This window comes from Heloderma suspectum, chromosome 3, assembly GCF_057233095.1.
Source record: "Heloderma suspectum isolate Gila_16-S chromosome 3, 16-S_ref, whole genome shotgun sequence".
Lineage (NCBI taxonomy): Eukaryota > Metazoa > Chordata > Lepidosauria > Squamata > Helodermatidae > Heloderma > Heloderma suspectum.
In genome coordinates this window covers 247,590,938-247,617,219 of record NC_139460.1, presented here as the reverse complement: position 1 = coordinate 247,617,219, position 26,282 = coordinate 247,590,938, and the positions used below count along the sequence as shown (strand labels likewise).

General features: G+C 41.9%; 1 protein-coding gene across 4 annotated transcripts in view; it reads left to right on the top strand.

The window, feature by feature from the left end:
• ATRNL1 (attractin like 1) overlaps positions 1-26,282 on the top strand; it is a 920,708-nt gene that overhangs the window by 439,356 nt on the left and 455,070 nt on the right. For 3 of the 4 annotated variants that reach the window (XM_084846134.1, XM_084846135.1, XM_084846136.1), the window contains one exon: positions 25,053-25,114. In XM_084846134.1, the coding sequence (XP_084702260.1) occupies positions 25,053-25,114 (62 nt within the window). Of the gene's footprint in view, positions 1-25,052; positions 25,115-26,282 lie in introns of those variants that run through there. The other variant, XR_014789465.1, reaches the window with a different exon arrangement.

Sequence of the window (26,282 nt, the reverse complement as noted above, 5' to 3'; positions counted from 1 at the left end):
GGCCACAAAGAAGGTAGGAGCGCAGGCAGGGGAGGAGGAGGGGCGAATGAAACCGTGTTTGAGATTTGTGTCCAAAAACTCCCGCAAAGCTCAAAGTTCCGGCTCCGACATTGGATACAGCCAGCCAGCGGGGATGGTCGCCCCCGGAATGATGTTAATGGCACAGTCAAAAGGGCGGTGGGGGGGAAGCCGGTCAGCCTCCTTCTTGTCAAACACATCCCAAAAAGCTGCATACTTCTCTGGGAGGATGATGGTAGCTGAAGGACTGCCAGAAGCAGACAAGGAGGGGGAGGAAAGGGTTAAGGCCTGGGCTGGGAGTGGCGCCTCCTCCGGGAGGCAATGCTCCCAGCAGTAGGGAGACGCAAACTCCACTTGCTGAAGCCCCCAAGAAATCTGAGGGTTATGCTTAGAGAGCCAGGAAACACCCAGCACGATTGGGTATAAGGGAACCTTGGCTAATGAAACTGAATCTGCTCAACGTGGGACTGGGTGCACAGAGTGAGTGGAACTGTAATACGGGTCACCGTGCCCGAAGAGAGAGGACACCCATCAATGGTCTCCACTGCCAAGGGGGCAGGAAGGAGCAGGGTAGGAATGTTGTGGAAGAGGGCGAAGGTCTCATCCATTAAACTGGTCGTAGTCCCCGAGTCCACTAAAGCTAGGGCCTCCACCCCACCCCACTGAGAGGAGCGGAGGTGAACATGCAACAGCAGATGGGAGGGTGGGGGGGGTTGGGAAGGCACTCACCTGGTGGGCGCCCTCCATTTGGCGCCGCTCTCTGCGTCAGCGTCACGCGTCCACCAAGTCCGCTATCCGCGCTCTGTCACTCCCTGAACTGCTATCTAAGCTAGGAATGCTGGTGGGAGAAATCTCTGTCAGCTGTTGGCCCTGGGAAAGAGGAGCGCGCTCCTCTCCCAGGAGCGACTGCTCTTCCTCAGAATCAGAACTACTCTGGGATTCTATGGGCTCAGTGTCCACCCTGACAGCGGTTATGGGACAGAAATAGCTTTGGTCGCCTTGGTGGATGACCTACACCGGGAACTAGACAGGGGGAGTGTGTCCCTGTTGGTTCTGCTGGACCTCTCAGCGGCTTTTGATACCATTGACCATGGTATCCTTCTGGGCCACCTTGCTGGGATGGGACTTGGAGGCATTGTTTTACAGTGGCTCCATTCCTTCTTGGAGGGGCGGACCCAGAAGATGATGCTGGCGGACTCCTGTTCGACTCCCTGGCCATTGGCTTGTGGGGTCCCTCAGGGTTCTGTTTTGTCCCCCATGCTATTTCACATATAAATGAAACCACTGGGGGAGGTTGTCCGGAGTTTTGGGGTTCAGTGTCACCAGTATGCTGATGACACCCAACTCTACTTTTCCTTTCCATCTAATTCCAAGGAAGCTACTGGGATGCTGAGCCGGTGTCTGTCCACAGTAATGGACTGGATGAGGGCAAACAAATTGAAGCTTAATCCAGACAAGACAGAGGTGCTCCTGGTCAGTCGAAAGGTAGATCAGGGAATAGGGATCCAGCTTGTGCTGGATGGGGTTACACTCCTACTGAAGGCACAGGTTCTCAGCTTGGGTGTACTTCTGGATTCAGCCCTGAGCCTGGATGCCCAGGTTTCAGCGGTGGCCAGGAGTGCATTTGCACAGTTAAAGCTAGTGCGCCACTGTGCCCATTCCTTGAGATGTCTGACTCGGCCACAGTGACACACACCTTAGTTACATCCCGTTTGGATTACTGTAACACAGTCTACGTGGGGCTGCCTCAGAGGAATGTCCGGAAACTTCAGCTGGTCCAAAGAGCTGCTGCCAGACTGCTGACTGGGGCTGGTTACAGGGAGCATACAACTCCCCTGTTAAAACAGCTTCACTGGCTCCCAGTCTGTTTCTGGGCACAATTCAAAGTGCTGGTTATGTCCTATAAAGCTCTATACGGCTCAGGTCCAGGTTATCTGAAAGACCGTATTCTCCCTTTTGAGCCTACTCATGCCCTGAGATCTTCAGGGGAAGCCCTTCTCGCCATCCCGCCATCATCACAGGCACGCCTGGTGGGAACGCGGGAGAGGGCCTTCTCGGTGGCTGCCCCATGGCTCTGGAACTCCCTTCCCAGGGAGGCGAGAGTGGCACCCTCCTTGATATGTTTTCGCAGGCATGCAAAAACTTTTTTGTTCCAGCAGGCCTTTGGGGATAATTAGTCTGGACCTGGGAAAATGCGACGTATGGATACCATTTTTGTTGTTCTGGTTGTCTTTTAATGTTTTAATATTTTTGCAACTTTAATATCGATGATTTAATTATATTTTTAACTTTTGTACAGTTGTATTTATATTTCTATTTATAGGTTTTAATTGTAGCAGTTTTAACGTTGTAAGGCTGCCTTGAGTCCCAGTATTGGGAAAAAGGCGCGATATAAATAAATATAATAAATAAATAAATAAATAAATAAATAAGAGGCTCCCTCAACCCTCTGGTAAAGATTTGGAGTGTGTGCAGGTGGGAGCAGGAATCTGTTCTGCCAGCAATGCCCATTTCTTTCGTGGGAGGACACAGTTGGATACAACCCTCTGTGCAAAATCCTCCATGGAATCTTTTGTCCACGGACACAAGCTGCCTAATCCCTGCTTTGCCCCATAGAACCTTCATAATTAACTCCAGCCCGGTAATCTTGGGAGGAGCCATAGCTCAGTGGTGGAGTACATGTGTTGCATGCAGAAGGTCCCAGGTTCGAACCCTGGCATCTCCAGGTAGGGCTAGGAAAGAATCCTGCCTGAAACCCTGGCGAGCCGCTGCCAGTCAGTGGCAAAATACTGGGCTAGATGGGCCAATGGTCTGACTTGGTATAAGGCAGCTTCTTACGTTCTAATCTTTCCTAAATCGTTATCTCTTAGATAATCACTTCTGTTTGGGATTGCTCTTTCATGAAGCTGTGGCAGCATGTGGTCCCCCAGTATGCCCTAGGTACTGGTGCCAGTGAGGGATGCCCAGCTGTGTCCGTAGTCTATTGGCAAATTATCTCTAGTGGGTCTGAAATACACTTAAAAACTAGGTCACATGGAAAAAAATTGTAAATGTAGCTTCTTTTATTCATAGAAAGGTTGGTAAAAGACTCAGCCTGAGTGACAAAATAATACTTTTTGATATATTACGTTTACCTTGCTTTCCTCCAAAGAGCTAATAGCATCTTAGATATGGTCTCCAAGTGGTCTCCCATCTAGGTAGATCATGGCAGCAGATCATCTTGTGTCTCCAGACCATTTTGAAGTTATAACCTAGAATGAACCTCTCCTTTACTATGGATCTCGCTGCCAAAATGATTTGTATGTGTTTTCCTATAGAGTATTCCAAATGCAGAAGTTTTAAAACCCAAGGATGGTTTGCTTTGTGTTGATAAATGAGATTTTAATATTCAAGGTTCTTTAATCTTGGAAACTTGTGCAATGGTGCAATGGTGTAGATTTTAGACTATGTTCATATGATTTATTATCAGTAGATTCATTTTTCAATACACTAATGCAGCCATATAGTAAATATTCCAACAGGCCAAAGCATTTTTTGAAATCAGTAACATTTGCTTTATTATTCTGCGCATTCTGAGAAAATTCATCCCAATATAAAAGTATGATTTAACATGAATTTCAAAGTAAATTATAAAATTATTATAATTATTTACTTATTATTTATTTTTAGCATTTTACAACAATAACCCCCCCATAAAAACAACATAATCATAAAATGTTATAAACCAATGTGGTGGGTCAGTGTTATGTAGTGGTTAGAATGTTGGATTGGGACTCAGGAGATCTGGGTTCTAGTCTCCAGTTGGCCATGAAGCTCACTGGATGACTCTGGGCTGGACACCAACTCTCAGCCTACCCTTTCGCACAGGGTTGTGAGGATAAAATGAAGAGGAGGAGAACCATGTAACCCGACTTGAGTTCCTTACAAGAGGAAAAAAGGTCAGATATAAATATTATAATAATAATTAAAAAATAAACCATACATCATCATTAAAAAAAACAAACCCATAGCCCCACTACTAATGGAACAATTAAAATTACGGCCAGGTTAAAGAGATGTGTCTTGATACTTTTTCTTAGAGTGACTGGGGTCCACTCATAGCTACAAGGGGACTGCATTTCACAACTGGGGAGCGATACAGGAGAAACCCTTCTACATGAGCTCATTAAGTGGTCCTCTGCAAGTATCCCCCAGAGGGCCTTTCCTGAAGATATTAGTAACTGGACAGGCAGTCCTTTAGATAGCCAGGCTCTAAGGCATTTAGAGCTTTAAAACTAACACCTTGAATTGGGCCTGGAAAACAACTGGTAACCAGGGCCTATCTTTTAATATTAGGCTGATATGATCTTGATACCATGCACCAATTAGCAGTGTAGCTACCAATTTTGTGCCAACTTGAAGCTTTTCAACTATGTAGGGCCATTGAAAAAAAAGTTGAAATGATGGAAATAGATTGAAAAATAGTTCTTGAAATGGAACTTGAGTGCAGGTTCACTCCTTGACTGCAGGCTCAGGTGATGGGTGTGGATGAATGAGGCATTGCACATCACTTCCAGCACAATAGTTTTCAGGGGAGCCAAGTTATACTGTTACTGATTTTGACCTTTGTTGAGTGTTTTCAGTCTATAGCACCAGTATTTAGGAAGCCTTTGGCTGCCACACTTAACTACCCATAGCTGATCAATACGCTTCAAAGTGTACACCAAAATTGTTTTAGGTGGATTCAGTTTTGGTTTTGTAATAACAAGAATTAGTAAAGGAAAATCTTTTTTGATCCATTTTTTATTTTATTAGAACTATGCTTGTAACATCACATCAAAATATAACTCGCATAAAATAATGTAAAAACATTTATTGTTGTTAAATAGAGCTTTGCTACATATGCTTATATCTTAATAGCTTAACAGGAAGTAGACTTTCCTAAACATTTCTTCTTCTTAGACTTCTAGTCCTAATAGCTTAAAAAGGAGAGATCTCATTTTAAGTACCAAGTTCCCTATTCTGTACTAAATAGGCTATTCAGCTGACAAGTACATGGGCCTGGTGAGCTTCTAATAAGAAGCTTCCACATTCTAAAATCAGCACATATTCATATTTGTGTGTGTGTAGAAATTACCTCATAACTAATATTATCTACTGTCCCATAAATTAGGGCTCATAGTCTTAATTATTTCATTGCTATTGAACATTCTTTAAAAAAAATAGAACATACATAAAAGGCCTACCCATACACCTTCAAGCTAGATAAGATCAATTTTGAATTATACCTTTGAGAAGATAACTCCTGACCCAAAATTTGCTACTTAAACTTGAGTACATACATTTTGCTAGGCATCTATAAAAAGGTAAAGGTGTCCCCAACCAGTCGTGTCCGACTCTAGGGTGTGGTGCTCATCTCCATTTCTAAGCCGAAGAGCCAGCGCTGTCCGAAGACGCTTCCGTGGTCATGTGGCCGGCATGACTGAGCACCGAGGTGCACGGAACGCTGTTACCTTTCCCGCCGAAGCAGTATCTATTTATCTATTTGCAATTTCTTGCTTTCGAACTGCTAGGTTGGCAGGAGCTGGGACTAAAGACGGGAGCTCACTCCGTCACACGGCACTCGGGTCTCGAACTGCTGACCTGCCGACCTTCCAGTCTGCAGTTCAGCGTCTTAACCACTAAGCCACCGCGGCCCCATTAGACATCTATATATCAAGCTTTTTTATGTGTATACCTTACAGAGTATTTTTGCTTATTAATTGATAAGCAAACTCTTTTAAGTACACTTTTGACACTTCTGAGAATAATACAATCTCACAACTGTTCATTACTCAAATAACTTTTTGGCCCAAGTGCTAGGGCTTTAAATCAGCATTTTCTCTTTGAATATCATCCAGGTCAACTTCACCATTATTTTTTATGCCAGTTACCCAGAATTCATTATGAACTTGCTTTGTCTTTTCCATTGGTACCAGTTACCTTATTCTTTATTTAAGTCTATGGATTCCTAATTACCTTTAATGCAACATGCTTAATTGCTTGGGGCTTGCAGCTACAAGGCAAGACAGCTTTTGCTGTGTGTGTGTGTGTCGGGGGGAGGGGAGGGAAGTAATCCCATTCTTCAGTAATCATTTTGAGCACATTGAGAAGTGTGCCACCAACCTTTTGTAGCAGATCCATGACAGTACTTTCAGTTGTTGAGTAATGAAGTGATGAAAAAGCAAGAGATGCACATGCAAATGTGAAACAGCTATTAGAGTAATATTTACCTGCTGGATGGGTTACTGAGGTTGTACAGAACACTTCTGCAGACCTGCCAAGTATCACCCACACTACTATTTATAATATCTAAGTTTATCTGTTATAATCATCTATAGGGTCCTGTAGCCTACAAAAAATCTTGGACGGGAGGGGGAGCCCTCTTTTTTCAAGAATCACACTAGTATAGACAGTCTTTAAGGGTGCAGTCCTATGGGTTGTGCCCTCGATGATTGTAAACCCCCAAACTCGGAGGCTTATGATCATCCAGTGCAGGGCGGTAGGAGCAGTGGAGGTGATCTCCTCCAACCCTGAATTTTTTGCTAGACAGGCTTTTTTGCCCATCTGACTGGGGTGCTTTGGAGGGGGGAGGGAAGGCGGCTGAAGTTCATATCCTGGCCTCTCCATTCTCTTCCTCACCCCACCCACTGAAATGCCCCCTTTCCTCATCCTCCAAGGTTGAGTTCCCAACTTTGGCATGCAGTTGGTATGGTTCTTTCTCCCCACTGTGAGGGTTGGAGCTCTGATCCCCCCCCCCCCCGAGGTTGGAGTGCTGTATTTGCCCTTGGATCAGGGAACCTGAAATATCCGATGGCCCCTCAGATGCTATCTAGGGGCCATAGGGTTACTCTCTAAATGGAATTCCTACTTCACAGTGCAGTCCTATCTACGATTATTCAGAAGTAAGTCCCATAGTTCAATGAATCTTACTCCTAGTTAAGTGGGCATAAGATTGCAGCTTTATTGTAGTAATTATTCTTCCTGTGTCTTATTAGGCTTGTATTAGATAATGATGATCAGGTGTTCTCCCTGGATTTATAACAGGAGTAAACAATAATATTTACTTTTAAAAAATGTACTTTCTCTGCTAATCTGATTGAAATGTCCTGGGTATGGCAAGAAGGAGAGAGAGTGTGTGCATATCTGTCTTTCATGGTATTATCAACAACTAAAGGGGGGGGGCATTACAAAAATGGGCCTCTGTCCTGGCAGAGAGAAACTTGCTTTGGATGTCTAACAAAGTACCGAGGAAATTGGTGCCATGCAAAGATCACAAAATGTAATTTCTATAGAGTGGCACTGGAAACATAAATCTTATGAAAGACACCTACCTTTGGGATAGGATAGGCTACAGAATTCCATGTAATCTATTACTTCTGCTGATAAAAACCTTTTGATTTGTGGGTTAAAAGCTGAGGCTCTTCAAGTAACCTCATAAATATGCTAATCCAGGAACAAGCACTATTGCAAATACAGTTTTTTAAAAAATTTATTCTGTAGCTCCCACAGTTTTATAGCATCCTCTGCATTCATAAAAATAATGTTTGGAGAACTGCATTCTTTATGTTTAGGAAAACACTTTACCCTTTCCTTGGCATCTCACCAATGACAGACAGATTTTGCTTATAGAATTATCAATGACATGATAAAAATCCATATTTTAGCTTTCCAGGTTTATCAACCAACCGTTTCAAACTCTAAGAAAGCTCAGGCAATATGATTTTAAACAAGAAAGTTACATGCCTGTTGAAAAATCACAAGTGATTCTCATCCATCGGCTAGAGAACTGAGGGCCACTGGGGGGCTGCACCTCCTGCCTCCCAGGATGAACATCATTGCAGGGGGGCGACCACCCTGGTCCTATACATCAGTTATTGGTGTATTTGCTTTCCTTCCCCTCCTTCCTCCCAATCCCTTTTCCTTTTGTGTCATGTCTTTTAGATTGTAAGTTCGAGGGCAGGGACTGTCTTAATATTCATCTTTGTAAGGGTAAAAACACCCCTAAATAAATAAATAAATAAATAACCACCTTTATTAAGTCAGACCAGCACACTATATGTTTAGTAAGGGTACTGCTTTAGTAAGCTTAGCAGTTCTATATTTATCTACTGCACCTGCAAGGGTAAACATTTCTACTGCTCTTCCAGCATTACATTTTATAGAACATTTTAAAACAAATATATTTATGTGTAAGTTTTAAATGCCGCAGGGGCTGTCATAACTGAGGACTGTGTCTGCTGGTTCCATTTCACTGTTAATTTGTTTTTATGAAGAAATTATGATTTCCATTTGTAATTAATCAGATACAGTCTGATTATGTACAGACTCTAGTATCCTCATGTCATCAGCTTCAGGGCACCAAAGCCTAGAGATCTCTGAGCATACTTGGGATTCTTTGCATCATAGGAAATGGAGTTCTTGCATGCTGAGGAATTTTGAGGAGACTCTGGCCCGCTTTACATTTTCCTGTTGCTCTCACAAAGTCATATGGTGTGGTGCAGGGGTGAGGAAACTCAGGCCCAGGGGCCAAATCTAGCCCTCCTAGGGTCCCCATCTGGCTCTTGTGGGTTCCCTGCCTCACCTCCTTTCCCCAAACTCAAATTGTTTGGCCATTTCCCAGCTATTGCACAGTTTTTCTCCATTTTTTGTACTTTGCATGCTCCTGTTCCTAGAGCTGTCTGATCTAGCCAGAGTCACGCATACCTTTGTTACATCCCCTTTGGACTACTATAACATACTTTATGTGGAGCTGCCTTCAAAAACTGTTCAGAATTCAGCTGGTCCAGAATTCTGCTGTCAAACTGTTGACCGATACCGGTTACAGGGAGTATGTGACTCCCTTGTTACAACAGCTTCACTGGCTACCTGTCTGTTTCTGGGAAGAATTGAAAGTGTTGGTTATGACCTATAAAGTCCTATGCAGCTTGGTAACAGGCTACCTGAAAGACCACCTTCTCCATTATGAGCCTGCATAGGTCTTAATATCTTCAGGCGAGGCCCTTCTTTCGAGACTGTTGTGTCCAGAGGCGTGTTTGGTGGATGCTTTCAGGCTTTGGATCTCCCTGCCAAGGGAGGCTGGGTTTACTCCCTCTCTGCAATCCATCTGCTGATAAGCAAAGACTATTTTATTCAAGCAGGCCTTTGGCATGTAAGTGGATCTGTTGAGTTAGATGCTGTTTTTATTTTGTTATTGTGTTTTTAATTGTGTTTTAATGCATTTGTTTTATTATTGTTAAATCTAGTTTTATTTATGATTGTAAGCCACCCTGAGTGCCATTTATATTGCTAGAAAGGAAGGGTACAAATAAAATAAATAAATATTTTGGGACACAATGACTGGATTCGCATGACACAACCTACTATAGGTGGCCAGCCAAAGTGGGTTGTCGTGTCATCTGAACCTGGCATGTGTTCTCCAGGGTGACTTAATTTTTGCAGACAAGCCACCCTGAGAACCCATGACTTGTCGTAGGGTTGTTCATATTCATAGTGGTTTGTCATGTCCTCTGAACCCAAGAGAACAATTTTCATGGGTTGCTGGAATCAGCTACAGAACCACTTGGCAAGAGTGCCAAAAAGGCCCATGCCACTCTTCATGATCTTGGCAGTGCCACCTCCAGCCTCCCTTGCCAGTGACTGCCCCTCCACCAATGCCCAAATGGCACTTTGGAGGAACCGTCACTTGTTCTACACCATTTTTTTTTCAGTGCTTCAGGAGTACGCAAATGTGTTCATAATCCCCCCTCCCGTTCTTTCGCAAGTCCGCACTTCTGCCTGTCCAATAGTGTAGTCTTGCCTTGTCAATGTCCTTGTATGTTGCAACTGTCAAGGGGAGCAGGGAAATGGAGTAGGTAACATACAAGGAAATTGACAAGGTGAAACTGCAGATAGGCTAATTTGTGCACATTTGACAAGGATCAAGGCAAAATAATATTGAGGGATAGATAAATAATACTAAGGGAGACCTATTTACGCAGTCAAGAAGCAGTGAAAAAGGGGGAAAATGAGAGGACTAGGTCCACCAAGGGGGAGCAGGGTCAATAGTTCCTATTTGGGAATGTAATCCTCTCAGTTTTAAGTGTTGAACTGACACTTGTTGGTGTCCTCCTCCCATTCACTACTTCCTTGAGTTTTCAAAAAGTCCAGAAAGGGGAGATACTGGCTTTCCCCCAATATTGTGGCTCCTTTTCAGAGCAGTTACTGCTCTTTTCACCAGTTTTTGACATGACATAGACCAGGATCCCCTTCATGGATCACTGCCTTGTTGTGGCGAAGGGGCTTGCGTAACTCAGTGAAGCCATAAGCTATGCCGTGCAGGGCCACCCGAGACGGACAGGTCATGGCAGAGAGTTCTGACAAAATGTGGTCCACTGGAGAAGGAAATGGCAACCCACTCCAGTATTCTTGCCAAGAAAACCCCATGGAACGTATCACAAGGCTAAAAGAGATGACGCCGGAAGATGAGCCCCTCAGGTCGGAAGGTGTCCAATATGCTACTGGGGAAGAGCAGAGGGAATTTCCAAGCAGTGCCAGAAAGAGTGAAGCGGCTGGGCCAAACCCGAAAGGACACTCAGCTGTGGATGTGTCTGGTGGTGAAAAGAAAATCCGATGCTGTAAAGAACAATATTGTTTAGGAACCTGGAATGTCAGATCAATGAATCAAGGTAAGCTGGAGGTGGTCAAACATGAGATGGCAAGATTGAACATCGACATCTTGGGAAACAGCGAACTAAAATGGACAGGCATGGGCGAATTTAATTCAGGTGACCATCATATCTACTATTGTGGGCAAGAATCCCTTAGAAGAAATGGAGTAGCACTCATAGTCAACAAAAGGGTGGGAAAAGCAGTACTGGGGTACAATCTTAAAAATGATAGAATGATCTCAGTACGAATCCAAGGCAAACCATTCAACATCACAGTAATTCAAGTCTATGCCCCAACCACTGAGGCCGAAGAAGCTGAGGTTGATCGGTTCTATGAAGACCTACAACACCTTCTAGAACTAACACCAAAAAAAGATGTCCTCTTCATCATAGGGGATTGGAATGCTAAAGTAGGAAGTCAAGAAATCACCAGGATAACAGGCAGGCATGGCCTTGGTGTACAAAATGAAGCAGGACAAAAGCTAATAGAGTTTTGCCAAGAGAACAAGCTAATCATAGCAAACACTCTTTTCCAACAGCACAAGAGGCGACTCTACACATGGACGTCACCAGATGGTCAATATCGAAATCAGATTGATTATGTCCTTTGCAGCCAAAGATGGAGAAGCTCCATACAGTCAGTAAAAACAAGACCTGGAGCTGACTTTGGCTCAGATCATGAGCTGCTTCTTGCAAAATTTCGGCTTAAATTGAAGAACGTCGGGAAAACCACTAAACCGTTCAGGTATGACCTAAATCATATCCCTGATGAATATACAGTGGAGGTGAGGAATAGATTTCAGGGATTAGACCTGATAGACAGAGTGCCTGAGGAACTATGGACAGAGGTCCGTAACATTGTTCAGGAGGCAGCAACGAAATCCATCCCAAAGAAAAAGAAATGCAAGAAAGCAAAGTGGCTGTCTGATGAGGCTTTACAAGTAGCTGAGGAAAGAAGGGAAGTGAAAAGCAAGGGAGAAAGGGGAAGATATACCCAACTGAATGCAGAGTTCCAGAGAATAGCAAGGAGAGACAAGAAGGCCTTCTTAAATGAACAATGCAAAGAAATCGAGGAAAACAACAGAATGGGAAAGACTAGAGATCTCTTCAAGAAAATCGGAGATCTCAAGGGAACGTTTTGTGCAAAGACGGGCATGATAAAGGACAAAGAAGGCAGGGACCTAACAGAAGCAGATGAGATTAAGAAGAGGTGGAACGAATATGCAGAAGAACTATACAGGAAAGATCTGAATGTCCCTGATAGCCATGATAGTGCGGTCACTGAACTTGAGCCGGACATCCTCGAGAGTGAAGTCAAGTGGGCCCTAGGAAGCATTAGTAACAACAAAGCTAGCGGAGATGACAGTATTCCAGCCGAGCTATTTAAAATCCTAAAAGATGATGCTGTTAAAGTGCTGCATTCAATATGCCAACAAATCTGGAACACTCAACGGTGGCCACAAGACTGGAAAAGGTCAGTTTACATTCCAATTCCAAAGAAGGGCAACGCCAAAGAGTGTTCAAACTACCGCACAATTGCGCTCATTTCACATGCCAGCAAGGTGATGCTCAAAATCCTAAAAGCTAGGCTTCAGCAGTATGCGAACCGAGAACTACCGGAAGTACAAGCTGGGTTTAGAAGAGGCAGAGGAACTAGAGATCAAATCGCCAACATTCGCTGCATCATGGAGAAAGCAAGAGAATTCCAGAAAAGTGTCTATTTCTGCTTCATTGACTACGCTAAAGCCTTTGATTGTGTGGATCACAACAAACTGTGGCAAATTCTTAAAGTGGTGGGAGTACCAGACCACCTTACCTGTCTCCTGAGAAACCTGTACGAGGGTCAAGAAGCAACAGTCAGAACCAGACATGGAACAACCGATTGGTTCAAAATTGGGAAAGGAGTACGACAAGGCTGCATATTGTCACCCTGCTTATTTAACTTATATGCAGAGTACATCATGAGAAATGCCGGGTTGGATGAATCAGAGGTCGGAATTAAGATTGCCGGGAGAACTATCAGCAACCTCAGATACGCAGACGATACCACCCTAATGGCAGAAAGTGAAGAGGATCTAAAGAGCCTCTTGTTGAGGGGAAAGAGGAGAGTGCAAAAGCTGGTTTGAAACTCAACATTAAAAAAACTAAGATCATGGCATCTGGCCCCATCACTTCCTGGCATATAGAAGGGGAAGAAATGGAAGCAGTGACAGATTTTACTTTCTTGGGCTCCAAGATCACTGCAGACGGTGACTGTAGCCATGAAATTAAAAGACGCTTGCTCCTTGGGAGGAAAGCTATGGCCAACCTAGACAGCATAGTAAGAAGCAGAGACATCACCTTGCCAACAAAGGTCCGTCTAATCAAAGCTATTGTTTTTCCAGTAGTAATGTATGGCTGTGAGAGCTGGACTATAAGGAAGGCTGAGCGCCGAAGAATTGATGCTTTCGAACTGTGGTGCTGGAGAAGACTCTTACGAGTCCCCTGGACTGCAAGGAGGTCAAATCAGTCAATCCTAAAGGAAATCAACCCTGAGTGCTCATTGGAAGGACAGATAATGAAGCTGAAGCTCCAATATTTTGGCCACCTAATGGGAAGAGAAGACTCACTGGAAAAGACCCTGATGCTGGGAAAGACTGAAGGCAAAAGGAGAAGGGGACGGCAGAGGATGAGATGGCTAGATAGCATCACGGATGCAATGAATATGAACTTGAGCACGCTCCGGGAGAGAGCGCAGGACAGGAAGGCCTGGTGTGCTATGGTCCATGGGGTCACGAATAGTCGGACACGACTGAACAACAACAACAACAACAGACCAGGATATTGACAGAACAGGGAAATTAGACAAAAGTCACAGCAGAGCAGTAGAATGTGGGGAAATTTATCCCGATGTCCCCAGCAGCTGTCAGTTGCTCCTGCACCCTTGTGCAAGAGTGACAGTAAGAAATAATAATAAACAAGACTGGAGAACAGAGTGGTCACTGCTGGAAAGCTCCCAGTGTCAGGGGAAAGGAGACAAGACGGGTTCTGCCACAAAGGTGCCTGGATTACCTGCCAGAGCTGGCTGGAGGACTAGGGGGGAAGGAGGGGAAGAACAAGCCACAGCAAGCCCAATTGTCAGACATACCATGGGTTGTTCAGCGAACAACCAACCTACTGTGGCTTATTCGCAGGGTGGCTGAGTTTGGCGTGCAAACCTCATGGGAACAATGTGATGTTATGACATAGCATAATTCCCAGGGACATTCTTAGAGGTGGAGAAGATGGCTGCCCTGTTGGCACAAGATTCCAACCATTATCTGGGCGCCTTATACTGTATGTGCCTGCTTAATTTTCTCCTGTTCCTCTTGTGAATCCGATTCTAAATTACATCTTTTCTCCGCCTGTTATATTAATTTTTCTTTGCATCTGTTACTGGCTTTACGAGTAGATGTCTTAATTCTTTTCATTACACATCATTATTGTTCATTATCTGAGTTGTGCACATGCTATGCTCCATTTTGTGCAGTGTTGCTATATTCCTAAAAAGTAAAGGTGTCCCCAACCAGTTGTGTCCAACTCTAGGGTGCGGTGCTCATCCCCGTTTCTAAGCCGAAGAGCCAGCACTGTCCGAAGACGCTTCCGTGGTCATGTGGCCGGCATGACTGAACACCAAGGTGCACGGAATGCTGTTACCTTTCCCGCCGAGGCGGTACCTATTTATCTACTTGCAATTTCTTGCTTTCGAACTGCTAGGTTGGCAGAAGCTGGGACTGAAGACGGGAGCTCACTCCGTCACGCAGCACTCGGGTCTTGAACTGCTGACCTGCCGACCTTCCAGTCTGCAGTTCAGCATCTTAACCACTAAGCCACTGCGGCCCCTTGCTATATTCCTACATATATATAAAAAGCTTGTTACAGTATACCCAGCAATAGCTGTATTTCACGGCTAGGTAGACATTTATACATATTTGTGTAGACTAGACTAGATACGATATTGTCTACATGCTGTATGTTTTATCAGATAATCAACAGATAATTGACTATACAGCAGATTCCAATCCCAGGTAGTGCCTTTGTGTCTTGTCAAGGAAAGCAATTCCAGTACACTGACTTCAGATGAGGCTGGTACCATGTCACATTCCACTTCCTTCTTATGGATAAGTTCTCACACTTCTGTAGCTAAGCAAATCATGAGTGACTTGTAACTCCTAAGGGAACTGCATCTGTTTTTGTTTTGTGGTTCAACAGGTATTGTGTTGAGATTATATTGTCAACTAAAAAAACTCAAAAGAAAGTTTCCTGAAAAACCCCCAAACCCTTTATTTACTTTAAAAACCCTCCACAAACCAGGATATTTACAGAATATGATTCATAGGAACATATAAGAGCACAGACAAAAATACAATAGTGGTTGTAGTAACAAGAAAAAAACACATTTCAAAAGCTTTCTGAGGCAGGGGTAGGCAACATGGTGCCTGCAGGTACCAATATGCCTTGGACACCTTTCTTGGTGCCCACCAAGATGCCACACCCCACCCATTTTTTTGTTTTAATTAACACATTTTCTTACCAGCTTACCAGCTGATGGCTTTGAAATAGGTTTCTGTTGGTGCTGCAAACTGTGGGCTCAAAGGAATTGTTTAGTGTGTTGGGACTCAGACCCTCATCTCTTCCTTGTATTCAGTCTTTTGGGTAGGTTACTTATCTTTTGCCATGCCTCCCATGCAAGTCATTTTGTTGTGGTGCCCAGGATACTTTCTCAAATTGCCAAATGTGCCCACGGCCCAAAAAGGTTGCCTATCCCTGTTCTGTGGAGCTTTTCAAATTTTAAAAAGCATGCTTTTAATTAAAAATATCTTACTCAGAAGATCTTTCTGGCTGTTTCAAAGGAGAAGAGAAGTTAGGGTAAAGGAGCTGATTTTAAACCTTCTAAAAACTCTGGGCACTAACCCTCATATTTATATCCTGAAACCTCATGAGCTTCCATGAAATCACTAACTCAACTAGGGTCTTTTAACTCCATTTCATAATAATGGACTGTCTAATATTCAGGATATAACTTTTAAGTAATATTTACTTCATTTTTATGTCAGCATTTGCAAACAATAACTTGTCACAAACAAGACTCTTAACCTTAGATAGTATTTAAGTTTCCTCCCTTTGATCCCAGTTCCTCTGCATTACATTACTCCTGGAGGAAAAGGCTATCAATGGCTACTAGTCTTGATAGCTATGAGCTACCTCCAGTACTGGAGGCGGTGAACCTGTGTGCACCAGTTGCTGGGGAGCATGGGTGGGAGGGTGCTGTTGCTCTCATGCCCTGCATGTGGGTTCCTGGTCAACAGCTGGTTGGCCTGTGTGAACAGAATGCTAGACTAGATGGACCCTTGGTCTGATCCAGCATGGCTCTTATGTTCTTATGTTCATTACTAACTGCTCAGAACTCTATTTTTCAAAATATTTCCTCTCATCTTCATTGATTGAGCATCATAAGTAAGAATACTAACAGTATTCACTTTATTAGCTGACCAACCTTCCATTGAATCCATTTTTCCTCTGAATCCATTCTTACTAAAGCCATTGTTTTCTCTTCCAAGAGATAGGTGAGATGCTAAAATGCAGGTGAGAGAGAAGACCATTTTTTTTTTAACTGGCTTCCAAATACTGAATTGACAGAATATTAGCTAACTAAAAACAGCAAGAATCAAGCTCAAATGACCATGAAACCCATATTTTCTCTTAATATTCTCTGCAAGATAATAGCAACAATGAACTTGAAGTCATAAGATAAAGATTGTTAGGCAGGAAATTGCACAGATGACAAGCAACTTGTAATTTATTTATTTATTTATTTTATTGCATTTATATCCCGCCTTTTTTCCTGTTTCAAGGAACCCAAGGTAAAGTTCAGAAAGGCACAAGATGCCAGAATAAGAGGGCATTAACAGGGCAATCCTAACCCTTTTTTCAGAGAGGTCCCTCATCCAAGCAGCCAAGATACCTAAAGTCCTGAGGGTTCATTCCAGCAGGACAGAAGTGAAGGAAGAGTGGTGCTTTCATTCCTTTTCCCCCCTCCCAACCACGATTTTCTTTGGGGTCATTTCTCACTGAAAGCAGTGGGAGGGAATTAATCTATGCTATAGATTACCAGCTGGTGTTGGGGTGTGGCTGGGGACCAGGAGAGCTTTGGATCCTTTAGATCAGTGGTCTCCAAAGTGGGGTGCACAAGATGATTCATTGGGGTTCACGAGTTGCCTGATAATTGAGCAGCCTCCTGCTGTCCCAATGAGCTGCCACTGTGCGCAGTGATGGTGGCAGCAGGATGGGATGGGAGCCGAGGGGGAAGCTCCATGGCATTTGTTTCTCAACTCCAGTCCTATCCCACCTCTGCCACGGCCACCAAGAGCAACTGCACCAGTCTCTGCCAGGCACGGCAGAGGAAGGCTCAGTTGCTTGCTCGGCCGTGGCACCAGAGCAGCTGCCCTCCTGCCGAAGGAGAGCAGATTTGTTCCCAATTTGCTGACCGTTTTTGTGATGACAAGTGGCTGTCAGTAGTATGCTACCTTGCAGATATTTCTGAAAAAATAAATCTGTCCCTTCAAGGTAAGGGCAGTGTTTTAAAAATGAGTGAGAAAGTAACTGCTTTTCGAAAGAAACTGATGTTGTGGAGAGAGCATTTTGAAAATGGATGTTTGGAATTGTTTCCATGGGTAGGTGATTTTGTTGCCGAAAACAATGTAAGTGTGTCACCTATAAAACTCTCATATCGGCACACTTAAAAAACTTAGAAATGGAATTTTCCATCCTGTTTAAAAATCTTCCAAATGAAGAATTTCAGTGGGTTTTGAACCCATTAGTTAAAACTATAAAAATGCAACATGTTCTGATTAGTTTGCAAGAACAACATCAGGGAAGATGGAGGTTTACTAGCTGAATTTCAACAAAAATCTTTGCATAATTGGTGAATGGGATTGAAAAATGAGTATCATGATTTAGTAAGCGCAGCCAACAATGCACTTCTTCCATTTGGATCTACGAGCGGAGGACAGGAAGGCCTGGCGTGCTCTGGTCCATGGGGTCGCAAAGAGTCGCACACGACTGAACGACTGAACAACAACAATCTTTGCCAGGCGTCTTTTTCCGCTATGACAGCCATTAAAACCAAGTATTGAAATAAACTGAATCTGGAACCAGACCTTCGAGTCACTCTCACAAAGTGTTAAACCAAGATTTTCAGAAATAATGAAGCGTATTCAATCACATTGCTCTCATTGAAAATATTGTTATTAACGATAATTTTTTTTAGTGAGAGCAAAAAGTTTTTTATACTGTTAATAAATACATTATTTTAAAATTATTATTTATTTCATCTTTACCTCATCATTGCTTAATTTCTATTTTTGTGTATGTTTTATAATGTGCATAATATATTAGTACAGTAGTATATGTGTATCATGTATAAATAAATATGCATATATTGGGGGAGTGTTCTCAAAAAAATTTTACTGATAGGGATCCGTGATCAAAAAAATTTGGAGACCACTGCTTTAGATACCCAACCTCTCCTGGACCTCCCCCCGACACCCCTCCTTTTCTCCCTCAGCAGTGTTGGAAAAGTAAGTGGTGTGGATGTTTCCACAGGGGCTGGGAGGGGGATCTGAGGTTGGATCTCCTCTGAGGTTGGACCTCTTTTTCAGAGTGGGGTGGGATCTGATATATCCTGTGGTCCCAGCAAAGGCTTCTGGAATGAGAATGAAACTGGTTTTCTCTAGTATCCATGACAATAGGTTGCTCCATGTCTTTGTGGCTCTGATGGGAGTTGGACTCAATGGTCTTATAGGCCCCTTCCAAGCCTACTATTCTATGATACGATTCTGTGGCCTTGAAAAATAGAATGCTGTATAGTAGATTCCTCTGCAGCCCTGCTTCTTTTACATTCCCAGAAGTGTTGTGTAATTGCTCACATACTGCACTAATGCTGATTCTAGGACTGGCCACAGATGTAATGAAAAAAGTTCTGTGTTCTTCTAGCTAATGCCTTACTCTTGTACCAGAGCCAATAGGTCAGGCATTTGGATTATACGTTATACTGTGAATCCTGCCACATGGTCTGTGTTCAATTTCTAATTAAAATATTAGGTTTAATATGTATGTTAAGGTTCAGATATTTTGAGAGAGAAACAAACTAGATTAGAACTTCTGTTTCTGAAGCGGGATGATGATGTCTATCTGTATTTAACTAAGGAGATGAAATATTGAGGGCAAAGAAGCATCACAATCCACAACATGGCTGGGTATTTTAAAATATTAGCCGGTATTAGTGTCACCTGTTCTTGTTGGGTCAACTCTTAACTATGCTTCCCTTTCAAATAATGGGTGTATTATTCTTGAATATTTTATATATACTGCATCTTTTTTTAGATACAAAGGGCAGTGGGTGGGGATTGCCATTTGTTCTTTTTGTTTTCCTCCAAGAAAAGGTTGCAAAGGAGCCCCAGGAATTCACTTTCTGCCCCTTGTGTCTCAGTGTTGTCTTTTGTGCTTCTAGAGTCAAATGTTGTCTCACTCAAAAAAGGTGTTGTTCTTCCTCAGGAAAAGATAGCAGAGGATTGACACTGAAATTAGTTAATCTTTACACTCTGTCAATACCAACCCCTCCTGCTACAGAACATGCATTTTGGCTCTGTGGGAGTGCATAATAATTTTATCCTGGAAGAAATTCAATCACAATTTTTGATGATACTGGAAGAAGTAATAATTCTATAGAGTTTAAGTATCCATATCAGCACTCTCCAGGCAGTTTACTTTGCATTATGCCTGACCTTATCACGTTAAATATGTCACCAGGGCCCAGTGATTATAAGACCTCCTGCTAAAGTTTCCTTGCTTTTTAAATTTTTTCCTATTTATAATTTCTTAATTTATTAACAATGAAAGATGAAATAATGTAATTAATGAATGTGAAAAAAACATGTCTCCACTGTCATAACTGGTGATGGCAGAAACATGTATTTGTCTGTGTGTGTGCGTGTGTGTGGGGGATAAAATAAAAATCTAGTTGGCCTGAAGTAGGGGAAGGTTTATACTTGCTTTATTTCAGAAGATAGCTGTTGCTGTTTTGGACTGCAAGACATGATTATTTCAAATTTGGAGTTTTGACTACAGCAGTGTTTAAATCATTCTTAATCTTCTGTGTTGTACTGGTTTGCAATTAGGTACTGTTGACATCTGTTCCCATGTAGTCTAATTTCCAAGGCCAAACCTATTTTATGTCAAAAAAGACTCCCATATGGTTTTGTAATATGCAAATTGATGTAATGTGAGTAGTTGAATGGTAGACGATCCATTACCTAAAATTCTTTAATCCGTTAACAATCCTTATATATAACGTTTAAATATATGCTGGGGGGAGAGGTCCAAGAGAGGTGTTTTGAAGGAAAATTAAACTGTTGTACTGTTTCACTGGATTTTAATGTTTGCTTTACATAATAACCAGAGGAAAACACAACACGTATGTTTTACTCAGAAAGGCAGGGGATATAGATCTGGGTGAATTTTCCTTAGTCAACTATTAACACACATTTTAATTAAGCTACTACACCATGTTTGCTTTTAGAATTACTTGGCCTGTTTTTCTTCTTGAAGGTTTTATTATATAATCCAAAAGAGAGAATGCGAGACTTCAAAAACTAGATCCACCGTTTCTGGCTTGCTTTGTTTCTTTAACACTATTCCCAAAGCTCAAATGGTGCAGAGATTTTGTGTAACAAGTAAAATAAAATACACCACAGAGAATATATTTTTCTGTATTTGGTTCCTATTGAAGTGTTTATGTATTCACAACAAACTACAAGGGCTGCTTACCAAAAATAAAAATCTCTGCTGATTCTGGTGCCACTGCACTACTGGTGTTTTAGCTCAGTCAGCAAGACAAGAGGCTGCATTCAGATGGAACTTTAAGCCATAGTTTGTTTTAACCATAATGTGTTAAACAAGCCAGGATTCATCTCACAGATAAGCAAAGAAACACAGTTTGTGTCACCTAATGTTGATTTGTGGGTCCCTCCCCCGCCCCAATCTGGCTGCTAACCCAAATGCCTTTGTGGCAAAGACTAGCGCAGCCTCAACTGCATCACCTGTTGACTTACCATTGTCCAGCTACAGAAATGGAGAAGGGAACATCTCTTCATTTCAATGGGTCTGCTCTAAGTAGGACTAACACTGGATACTACCCACTGTCAATCAACTGTTTGCAAAGTGCCAGGGGGAGCCTCTGTAGGAGCCACCTCTGTGTAGATTAGGGCTTTCTGGTGGCCACACCCAGACTATGGAACTCCCTGCTTAGTGAGATTTATCTCGCCACCTCCTTCTGCCACAATGTTAAGGCATACCCATTTAGGAAGGCGTTTGGCCTGTAGAGGCTCGGTTTTTATTGCCTGCCTACTTTATTTAGTATACACAGTGCTTCTAGTTTTTCTCCCTGAGTTTTTATTATGTTTATGATGATGCTTACTGCAGTGAATTTAAACTGCTTTATTGCTGGCTTTTATTATTGTCTTTTCCTTTAATATATTGCTGTTTTTATTGTGTTGTATTTTACTATTTTTGTAAGTCTCCTTGAACAACATGAGGAAAGGCTGGGTATAAATATATCTAAAAAAAATAAATATTGCTGTCTTATTCAAACAATGAAAGGCAATTACTTCGAAAAGTTCTCACTTAGCTCACAGAGACATTTAACCAATGCAGAATAGAATAGTTTCTATAATTCAGCTATTATAATTGGAATACAGTAATTGGCATCATTGGCAAAATCATGTCTCATGTCTTCTGTGTTTGAAATATAGATTACAGATTTGACTAATAACTCCACTGGCGGGAAGAAGGACTCGCAATTATTCACTCTGCTTTATAAATTTGAAAGGACAAACTCTGGTAGCATGATGTATGGAAACTAAATTCATTTCTAACTCATTTACATCTAATCAGTGATGGTACAAATTGGGAGGATGAAAGCAGTACATAGCTGCTGCTGCTGCACAAAAAGCAAAGAGAAGAAGCCCATGTCTTTACCAGCATCTTTCACTGCACAGAAATAGAGGGTGCATGGGACTGCACAGTGTAGCCAATGGGACTGCACAGTGGGGCCAATGATACATTTTGGCTCTGCTGCCCATTCACCACTGCACATCTACACCATGCAATGCCAGACGCCGTGCCTCTGCCGCTACCAACCAGCTCTTTCCATTTATGATGCAGGGTGCTCAACAGTCGGCACTGGCTCTAGACCACCTTCAGCTCCAATTCACCCTTCACACACAGCCATTGCGTGTCATGGGTGGTGATCTTACAGGCTTAAATATGGCAACGGCCATTTTTATAAACAAACAGCAAATCGTATACTTCGTAAACTTTGGCTGAGGTAAACCTGGTAGACGAAGCTGTTCTACGTATTTGACATTTACACATATCTCTGTATACATTTAAAGGAAATACATGTGATACACAGACCATACCTATGCAACATTTATTCATTAGTTGTTAATTTGTTTGCATTTTGATATGATGATCTATGTAAATAGAAAAATGCATTTATTTTTCTGATTCGGAAATAACTGAGGTACCAAAAAACCTCTTTATATTGCTATTCTTTGTAATCAGCAAGATTGAGATTATTGATTGCAATAGCTTTCCTTGAGAATAATTGTGTAATGAGGGACAATTAAAATGAATGCTGATACCATAAGTGAAAATAATTACCATCATGCAGAATGTAGGACCTCCTTCAGCAAATTGCTTTTTATTACTGACATTATAAGAAGTACTCTGTTGGAAATTGGTTATATTTTATCTCTTTGTACTAGGTTATTTGACTAGGGCTCTGAAGAATCCTGTGGTTACTTTAAACCCTACAGCTACATTGGTTTATGTGGCCCCAAATGGTCTCTTCTGAGTGTAGAAGACCTCCAAAGACTTAGACAGAGGTCTTTCCAAGTTGTGGTATCTGAGGACCAATTTTAACTGGAGATACCAGGGACAGAACATGTGAACTTATTTTTGGCAAGCATGTGGTCTATCACTGAGCTATTGACTCTCCCCATTTGAAGCAAAGTCTATGGCTTTGAAAATGGCATTAAAAATATTAACAATACTGTTAAAATGGGGTTTGGGGTGTGGGGGTTCAGCATGTCCTACATATCAGGACAAATAAACCCTATGTTGTTTACCAACCATTTAACTTTTTCTTAGGGGTTTTAATGTAGTTGTTATTTTTACATTTTAACTTACACATTTATTGTCACCAATGCATAAGTACTTCAGAGAGATTTTTTATGGGAGTTTTTGATCCATGGTAAACTAATTTCTTTCTCTGCCTGATTTACTGTGTGGTAGTTGTACTTTTGACATCTAACATCATATGATACTATTCACTGTGTAAATTGAATTTATGAAGAATTGAATGTGATCAGTGTTTGTATTAATCAGGCCACTTACAGGAAAGAAAAAGAACTGTCAAAATAAAGTGTACAGGCAGGTACAACATTTATGCACTCTAACATATTAATCCTTAAAAAATGATGATATTAAAAAAATATCACAAAACAAGATGTTATGTAGGTGTGCAAGGAATTATGGTGGCATTGTATGAAGAGAATGTAAATAAATATCTAAGATTAGGACTTATGGTGGGAATGCAGGAAGAGAAAGGGCTGTTAATAAATATCTAAGAGTAGGACATATGGCTGTGGTGCACAGCGATATGGGAGCTTAGCTCTGGTAAAGTCCTCTGAGAATTTCAGCTTTACCTGGAAATATGCTTCTGTAAGCAGTTTGTGGAGTACTTATGTGCAAAGTATTTGAAAGTACGATTACTGAAAATTCTGCATATAAACTACAAAACAGTGAACAAGGATGACTCTAGGGATATCATTAACTGATGCAAATAAAAAAGTTAAATATGTTTTGAAGGTAGATGCATTGCAAAAGGAAGGAAAATTATTCTGAGTTTTCCTGAAGACCTAAGCCCAATTCAGCTATCTTCACATTTAGCAGCCAAGATGGCATGGATGGAGCACTCTTCAGAAAGCTGTAGCTACCAATCATCTGTTTAACATACTCCCCCACCAGAGCAGCAGATAACTGTTTCTTAAAGATGGATCTATGCATGTAGATGAATTTGAGAGAGGAACTTGCCTATAATGTTTCCATTTGCATGCATAGTTATGATTCCTCATCTAGCCTTCTTTCACATGCATATGGCCTGTAGATGGATCATGATGTTAGCTTTAAATATTTTGCAAGTTTCGTGTTCCCCAGCATCAAATTATATTTGCCTTGTAATTCATCAGCTTAACAGTTTTAATTAAGCAGCTTGAAATGTCTTCTATGCACTCTGGCTGCTGCCAATGCTCTTCCTTCTTCCCATTGCACTTTTTTGCATATATTAATCTTCCTTCTGCTTTGTTTTTGGGTTCACCCTAAAATGCCCCCGAATGTAGCTGTTAAGAATGTGCATATCTCTATTTTGAGTTGCAGCTATTGAATTGGACATACGTTTGTATCTAATGCCTGTCCTGTTCTGGTGGGACTTGAGGCTCATGGGGAAAGTGGAACTGGTCAGGTCAGGTCTTCTATGAAAGAGTCAAGTCAAACATTGCTGGGTCAGATCGCATCAAGTCTCTCTAGGGAGAGCTCAGGAAGTCAGGTACATGGACATCTCCCAGTGGGCCCTGCTGGACAGAGCTCTCCCCCTATTGTAGCTATATGGAGTGATGTTTCAGTAGCAGCTGAAGCCATCTGAAGCTTTATGTAGGCTAACAAAGCCTGTGCTGTACTTGGCCCAACCTCCTGGAGGAGCCAGCAGTGTTCTTTAAAAAGTTCTTGCATAATTTTGTATCTGTTGTCTTCTGTGAGCTTGGGGAGATGGAGGCGCTGTTGAGGATTCATCTTTTGAGCCCAGCAATAATGATTGGGCCATATTTTCTGATAGGAAGGACATGGGAGAAAGCACCAAAGGTTCTCCCCTGGGTGAAGCATCCCATACCTCATCTTCTCAGAGTCTTCCTCAAGGTATTGCAGGACTCTGGGATTGGGGGTCATGACACCATCTTCATATTTCCACTCTATTCAGCTGTTAATCTGGACAAAACATTGGGTTTTAGTTGTTTGTATGTTTTAGTTGATGTATGAGTAACATAATTCTCTGATATACTGCAGGCCTTAGAAACTGGTGTATATTAACTACAACAGGCTGACCTGAATATATTACTTGACTTTGGCTATTCTGCTTTCCTTTAACTGGCTATAAAGAGCACCTCTGCTTAAAGCATTTTTAGTATAAATTGACTGTGAAATTATTTCACTTTTCTCTCTTTCTTTTTATAGATTGCATTTTCACAGCACAACACCATCATGGACCTTGTGCAGTTTTTTGTCACCTTCTTCAGGTAATGTTTCCACTCTAAATTATTCTACAATAAATTACATGATGATATTCTACCCCACCAGTACAATTTTTAAAAGCATAATAGACAACATATCAGTCTGCAGTATGCAATCTACATGCATTGAAGCAACACAAAATATTTCATTTTGTTTATTTGACTAGTGAGTAGTCATAAACTTGCATGGTAAATGTTGTCTCCCATATGTAATGTTCAGGATTCCCCACCCCCACCCCCCTCGCCCAACATGTGAGATTGGACGTATAGCATTTTTGTATTACATGGCTTGCCTCTTGATCTATGTCAGTATTTATGGCACTATTAAACCTTACACCATACGCTTTTTACATCTGGCACACAATTATTTGGGTTTGATTGCAAGCTTTATTCTTCTGGGATACAATAAATATACTGAAGATGTTCTCAGCATGATGGGCCCCTCTTCAATGTAGGGGTTTAAACTAATGGTGACCCAAAATGGCTGCCCTCAGTTGGTTACCCCATTTGCAGCTGGTGAATTTGGTCTGGCTGTTATGGTTCCATTTCAACAGTTTTGGGGGAAAGTGGCTTACACTTGTAGCAGGAGGCTTCTCACTTTAGTGCTTAACTGTTGTTAAAATTAGTCCTAATATAAACATTAACCATGGGTAATCTGGGGTGGGGTAGGGATTTTGTGAAGCAAAGCACCAAATATCATTGCCCACTACAGATCTAACTATAGTTTGTTTTCTCTGCACCAGTCCAATGAGCCTTTTTAATGTACTTTTTTGGGGTGGGGGATATAAAAAAAATTCAAATTATCTTGAAAAATTCAGAACAATTACAGCTAAGGTTAGATGTTCAGCCTACCCAGTTAAACTTGGTGGGTATTGAATTAAAATGGAATGGAATTAAAGTAATATTTTAGCTAATACGTTGGTGCTATATTGGGGTTACATCTTTGAAAAAACAGATGTTGCTGATTTCTTCATATTTCGGCTTTATATACCTGTGGTCTGGTTTGTGGAGCTGCTGGTTTGTGGCATATACTGCATAGAACAAGAGTTCATCCTGCTCTTTTCCAAGTGTGTTCCATGATGCAGTGTATTACTTGGGTGCTTTTTAGGTCTCTTTGTTGTGCCCGCAATAAGATACCATGATACCTTGTATAGCAGCAGTATTTGTGATTGAA